This window comes from Melopsittacus undulatus, chromosome 9 (assembly GCF_012275295.1).
Source record: "Melopsittacus undulatus isolate bMelUnd1 chromosome 9, bMelUnd1.mat.Z, whole genome shotgun sequence".
In the NCBI taxonomy this organism is placed as follows: Eukaryota; Metazoa; Chordata; class Aves; order Psittaciformes; family Psittaculidae; genus Melopsittacus; species Melopsittacus undulatus.
The window spans coordinates 42,736,293-42,743,138 of NC_047535.1; the positions used below are offsets into that span (position 1 = coordinate 42,736,293).

Below are 6,846 nucleotides of genomic sequence, written 5' to 3' on the forward strand. Positions count from 1 at the left end.
AGTTGTGAAATCATCGTCCTTTTTGTTGTGAATCTGACTAAACTTCTGAACCAGTGGGCACTTAGACCTGCCTAGAGGGAGATTAATATCTGTCAGGATCACTGATGGAAGACCCTTTAAGTGTGCTATACCAGCAACAGATTATCTCATTGCTGTCAGAAAAGTTAGGCTACAGATTTGTTCTCCTGTGCTCCCCTGTCACTATGAGATCTGTATTTCTTTCATTAGTATGATCTTTGAATCAAAATGTTTATTCCTCAAGAATTCACCTGCTTTGTCTGAAATCACCCCACTTTTCCTTTGCTTTACTGTGTGGAAATTATGTTGATTCATAGGGAAGAGATTACTGTGCATTGTATCTTCCTTTGCTCTCATTTCCTTTTCTGCTTTTCACATATGTTATTGTCGACGCAGGAGTCACGGACAACGTGGAGACGATCATTGTGATCAAGCGATTGCCAAAGTTTATTAGATATAGTGCTCTTCTTATACCCTTACACCCTTAGGTTTCTTATGTAACAGCCTTGGATACTGAGCTCTAATTGGTTAGTCTAGAGGTTGCTATCGTTTACAGAGCTAATGTTTATAACTTGTTATAATTGCGATTAAATACCTTACTCTAAAAATACAGTGGGAAACTACAACCTTGGCAGGGATCATTCTCTGCACGTTTTCAGTGGAAAATTACAGAGGCCTAACAAGACAATTGTCCTTGCTTATGCCTGCCAAAAATCTTCTTATTTTACATTAATAAGGCTCAGGGTATCAGGATCGCTCACTACGTGGCCTTGGCTCTTTCAGAATTCCCACAGCTACTGACAGAAAAAAAGAAACCAACAACCAAAACCTCAAATCCCAAATGTTTTTGATGATGAAACTCATCCACCAGTGCAGGGCACGCTGTCCAGGCCGATGAGGAACTTCTCGAAGTTCCAGGAGATGTCGTTGCGGCACACTGGGGACCAGATGATGTACTGCGGGTTGGTCATCAGGGAGGAGGGGTCATCATGCGGGAAGGGTAGCGCCTCTTTCAGGAAGGTGAAGAGGGGGTGCGCGTTCTTCCCGTTGACCTCGCACTTCTCGAACATGATGAAGTTGGGCTTGTACCCCTTCCCGGGACGGACATGCTCTAGCGACAACAGGATCTCCTCGTTCGTCGCATTTTCCTAGGGGAAACAAAAGCAAAAGCGCCCGAGCGAAGCCCGTGAGAACCCCGTCGGACGGGCGGCTCCCCCCGCTCCCCAGCCCCGCTGCCGGCCCTACCTGATGCCCGAACTGGTTGCAGGGGAAGGCGAGGACCTGCAGCCCGCGAGACCCGTACCGCTGCTGCAGGTCTCTGAGCTGAAGGAAGTCGCGGGTGGTGGTGCCTCAAAGCGACGCCACGTTCACCACCAGCAACACCTTTCCGTGCAGCGAGCCGAGCGACAGCGGCTCCGCTGAGCCCAGCGGCCGCGCAGACAGAGCCCCGAGCCCCGCCGCGACCGCACGCTCTCCGGCTCCCGTCGCCGCCATGGCCAGCACTGCAGGCGGGCGGGCCCTCCAGCCGCTCCCCGCTCCTCGTCTCTCCGCTCCGGACCGCCCCGGCCGCGGGGACGGGGGGTTCAGGCAAGGGGACCGCCCGCCTTCAGCTCAGCTTCTCGGGCAGGCTGGGAGCTGTGCTCGTCAGTTCGCAGCTCGAATCGGCGGTGCCACCTGCCCGGGCACTACAGAAGGAAGTGCCAGCGCTGCTCAGAAGCGGTGCGAAATGAGCCCAACACGGCGTTCCCGGGAGCTCCCGCCGGGGAGGGACAAACCCTCCGGCACGGAGGCAGCACCGCGGAGCTCCAGAGGCCTCCCTCCATGCAGCCGGAGGAGGAACGGGGGCACAAAGAGGGGCCATGAATCCTCTTCTGCGAATTTTCCTTCAGCCCTCTGAGGCTGGTGAAGCCTCCCTTTGCTGCAGTGCCTACTTTACCCCATGCCTGGCTATTCTAGTTCGTGCTGGCCTGATCTAGGCTACTTTTTTATTGCACCCTTGTGAACCTCCAGTTCCTGTGGTGTGCTGCAGCACCAATAGTAGGAACCGTGGCAAGTGCCCTGAGAGATCGGAGCAGCTAGAAAACAGCTGTTGGGAGGAGCAGAGATGCATGACCCTTGTTTGCTGCCCAGTAGCCTGACAGTTACAGTGCAACCAGCCTGCTCACCCCCCCACCCCCTGGGCACAGCAAGCCACAGTGGCTTGAAGAAGAGGAATTTCTCTTTGGGGTGCCCCAGAGGCGTCACCCTGCTGCCACTTCTGGCACTCGCACAAACTGGCACTGTCAGTCCTTGGGCTGGGCCTGGGGCTTCCATCTGGAGTAGGGAGTTCTGTGGCCCTGCCTATTTCAGGCCAGCATAGGGCAGGGATTTCCCTTCCTTTGTGAGCCAAGGTCTAGGGAAACCAAGGGACCTGAACTTCCTTGCTGGCTCAGAGCTACACCCTGTGCCTGGACATGTTCTGCTGAGCCATCTGGACTTGGATCCAGCAGAGCCAGGAGCTCCAGAGGGACTAGGTTGCCTCAAGGGACACCTTTTGAGATGTGTGACAAATGGCATCTAGGAGATCAGAAGATGACTGTTTAACAGCAACACCAGTAATTGCTAAGGCCACAAAACCACATTTTCTGGCTTCCTCTTGCATCTTCTCTCCACCTCTGGCACCGAACCCTCCCTTAGCCAAGGACTGCCTTTTGATTCCCAGCTTTTCCCCTGCCTTTCTCACAGCTCCTTGCCTGGTTGGGTCACTTTCCAGAAGCACTGAATTCCCATTTCTCATGTCTGGTCTGGCTCTCTGTGTTTAGCTCAGTTCCATGAGAACCCAAGTGGCTCCCAGAGGAGACAGACATGATGTACTGCGGGTTGGTCATCAATGAGGAGAGGTCATCATGTGGGAAGGGTAGCGCCTCTTCTCCTCGTAGTTTTCGTCTACTAACTCATTGAGTAGGCTAACTCCATGTAAATAGCACTCCTGTCTCCTAAGAGCCTAAAAGTCCTAGAACTTAAGGTACCTAATCCTTGCACAATCTATTTGAAATAGGCTTTAAAACAGAAGACACTGGCTGAGACAAATCAGCAACGGAACATTGGAAAAATGTTTATTTTCAAGATTTTCTTCCCTTCAAAATAGCTAAAACAAATCCACAACAGCCCATGACAACCAGGCTTCCTGAAAGAACATGAGGTGACTACAGTCTAGGAAATAAACTGGACGAAACAGCAGAAGTGTGTAGAACCTGCTTGTTTATATTCCCTGGGTGCGGTATCCAGGCCACGTACCATCTTCACTTTTCACTTCTATCACGACTATCTGAAAGATAGTTCAGATAATTAAGAAAGGTAACTGAAAGGCTGCTACACATTTGGCAAAATCATTAACAAATCACACTTTCAATGTTTGCTCAAAGTACTTAAAAGCAACTGAAAAAAGAAAAAAACAAAAACCATAGTAGAGAAAGCAGTACATGAGAATCAAAAGTTATGTCCCTTACCTGACCCTGACGGAGCCCTACATCTTGGACCGTTTTATCCAGTTTCTTAAGCCGCCCATAAGTGTGAGGCCCATACCTGCACCATAACCTAGCTGCCTTTGCATCCGGGATATTGAATACTTTTCTAATTTCTTTCTCGATGGTACCTGTTCAGGAGGAAAACAACACCAAAATTCCTAAAACATGAGTGCTTTTGGGAAAAAACCTCACAAGCCAGACACTCAGCAAAGAGGTACATCACTGGTCCCTTCAGTCACACACTTGCCTGTCAAGCCCTCAAACTAATAATGTTCAGAACACACTGAGAAATTTCTGCCCAAAGGCCAGATGCTGTGAAGCAGTCATCATTTGAAGGTTCAAGAAGGAAGTGTTCTCAGTTACTACTGGCAGGTCAGACATCAGCAAACAAACAAAAGAAGTATCTTTATGAAAATATGACAGCTGACAGTCAGTATTTTTATACAAGAAAACACAGCAAAGACACAGAGAGAGAGAGAAGGAGAGATTGGCCAAATTTCAGGGAGAAGTGTAGAAGAGCCACTAAGATGTCTAAAACAGTCACACACTAGGAAGAAGGAATCATAGGAGAACCAGAGACAGAACTGCTGTACATGACTGACGCGGATGTTTCTTAAGGACATAAGTTAGCTAGAAACGTATTCCTCAAAGCTCTTAATCACAACTCCCTGTGTCACGTACAGAATCACTATGGCTGAAAGAAACTCAGGAGGTTCTTCATTGAAACACTCAAGGCAGGGTCAACAGTGAATTCAGATCAGGCTGCTCAGGGCTTATCCAACCGAGCATTCAAAAATTGCAAGGTAGGAGATTCCCCCACCCTTCTGGGCCCTATTCCAATGTCTAGCTGGGCTAATACACAAAACAATTGTATTAGTTGGAATCTGTCCTGTTTCAATTTATCACTATTGTCGGTTGTTTTGGTGCTTTGTGACTCAGTAGATAGCCTGACTCCAGGTTCCCAGTAACTTCCTCACAGGTGCTATTAGGACCCTCAAAGCTGTCTCCTTTTCAGGCTAAACGTAGCTCCCTCAGTCTCTTCTCAGACATCACATGATGCAACTCTGACTACCTGTTGGTACTCATTACATTTGCTCCAGTTTATCAACACTGTTTGTGTTCTGGATGGCACAAAATATCTCTTGAGGTAGCCTCAGAGCACAGCTTCACACATCAGAGAACTACTTACCAATAGTATCTGCCTGGCTGAAGTGCCGGCTGATTAAATTGTCAAAATCACCACACACACACAACTTCAGCTCAAGAAGATAAACTTCAACCTCTAAGTGTTTTGAAAACCGACCATATTCCACTACCTGCAAATAGAAGGCAGATGTGATAAACAAAACAGTTATAATACTGAGCAGTGCTCTGCAAGGTACACTTGCCTAAGTATTTTAAGTTATAAGTCTTGCAAGTCAAGCCATAAACTGAACACTGACTTGCTTCCAAGTCACAACCTCTGTCAGCTTGTTTTGAAGGTTTTATTTTCTAAAACTTAAGAAACAGTCACACTGATTGACAACATTCCAGAAGCACTGACCAGCAAGAGAGGGATCTTACTTCCTTTCACCATTCCAGTGCTACACTTTCCTGGCCCTTACATTCCTTGAAGCAAGCCAACATAATGCTACTTACAACTTCAGCAATATTAATGATGGACATTTTATCAGCACTATTTACCTGGTGTAGTGACTAATGACTCGGTTTAGTCGGCTCAAAACCCTAAGACTAAAATACAAACAACAAACACTTTTACCGAAAGCCAAGTGGCTGATACATTTCCAGAACCAAAACTTACAAATTTCACTTTCTGGAACAGAATTCTGGAAAACAAGAACTGCCTTAAACTCCAGAGGAAGTCCCTAAGCTGCCTGTAGTAAAACACAATCTATTCCAATGCCTCTTTCTGTCTGCAGAGAATGACAACTTTAATTTTTCAAGAAAGTGCAAACTACTGCATGCAACATAAAACCACTGCACTAGTTTGAACTGCACTGGTTCAAACACTAAGGCAAAAAGTTAACCAGAACAAGGTTCACGGCTCTTCCCACATATGACCCCTCAACTGAGAATCACTCAAAATTCAGGCATTTGAACTGCAGCACTGGAAGATTATTCTTTCAGACAACACGACAAAAGACTTTATGTTATTATCTCCACGGAGCTGCTGAGGATCCTGTCCTAACTCACAGCTAGCAAAATAAACACTAAGTTTGGTAGAGATCAGACAACAAAACCAGGCTGAAGAGAACTGGGCTCGCCCATACTTACTTTTCTCACAATAGGCTGCTGTCCTTCCATGCAGCCATACCACATCACCAGCTTATTCCAGCCTTCAGGTGGAACCAACACAAAATGTAGGGCACTAACGAGGCGTTCTTTTAAAGTTTGAGTTTCTGGATCTAAAAGGAGACAGTCATGAAAAAACACAGCACCAAACAGAATCCTTGATTCTCAAGACCTACACACACACTACCCACGACGCCGAGAAAAGCCAACACTCCCACGGGCAAACAGAAACCGCACCAGTCTCCTATTGACAAGGCCGGGCCGGCCGCTCGTACCCTCAGAACACACGGCTTCAAAAGCCAAACCGCGCCACCAGACGCGTGCACACACGAGTGCCTGACAGGAGCCCGGCCGCGGCCCTGGCCCAGCCCCCGCCCAGGGCCCGCTCCCCCGCACCGCCGGCCACCACTCACCGCTAAAGAGCCCCGAGTTGTCAACAGGCCCAGGGAAGCGGCTGGGATCACCAGCACCATCCCTTTCCCAGCTGTTGAAGCCTACGTATTTCTTCCACTTCCTAAACCAGCTCATGTCCACCAGGTACCTGCAACACATAGCACCGGGCTCAGCGGTCCCCCTCAGTGGTGGCCCGGCCCGCTCCGGTCCGGTCCAACAGGCCCCACCGCCCAGAGGGAAAGTGAACAGAGAGGAGGTCCGGCCAGCTGTGCTCACCAGGACTCCCCAGCCCTGAGATTTGTGGTCATCAGTGACCTCAACTCTTCCCGCTGCACCTCCACGTCCGGCCGCGCCCCACTGCTACCGCCGCTGCCACTGCCAGCTTCAGCCGTCGCCATTTCGGTGCGCGAGGTTGGGAGCTAGAAAATGTCTGCCTGGCTGCACCCGCCGCGTTCCCTCCGTCCCTCCGCGCGCCTTCTCCGGGGTGGGCGGGGCCACGCTCAGGGGCGCGGCGGGCGGTGGTGTGGGCGCTGAGGCGGTGACCGCCATCTTGTTGTTAAATGGCAGTGGCCCGTGCTGATGCTTCACGTCCCGGTGGCTGCAGCAGAGGCTGGCTCAGAGCAGCCCCAGAGCCCTT

At 49.7% G+C, this 6,846-nt stretch overlaps 1 protein-coding gene and 1 pseudogene across 2 annotated transcripts; both read right to left on the bottom strand.

Moving 5' to 3' along the window:
• Positions 1–768: 768 nt before the first annotated feature.
• On the bottom strand, positions 769–1,533 carry LOC117436677 (glutathione peroxidase 1-like; annotated as a pseudogene). Its single transcript, XR_004550006.1, has 2 exons — positions 1,264–1,533; positions 769–1,166 (listed from the first exon to the last, which is right to left on the bottom strand). The product of XR_004550006.1 is annotated as a glutathione peroxidase 1-like (transcript).
• Positions 1,534–3,259: 1,726 nt separating this feature from the next.
• On the bottom strand, positions 3,260–6,629 carry LOC101871842 (ubiquitin carboxyl-terminal hydrolase 4-like). Its single transcript, XM_005145854.3, has 6 exons — positions 6,486–6,629; positions 6,230–6,357; positions 5,799–5,929; positions 4,714–4,840; positions 3,507–3,652; positions 3,260–3,325 (listed from the first exon to the last, which is right to left on the bottom strand). The coding sequence occupies exons 1-6, from the start codon at positions 6,605–6,607 to the stop codon at positions 3,260–3,262; spliced, it is 720 nt and encodes a 239-aa protein (XP_005145911.2). The 5' UTR covers positions 6,608–6,629.
• Between the last annotated feature and the right edge of the window lie 217 nt (positions 6,630–6,846).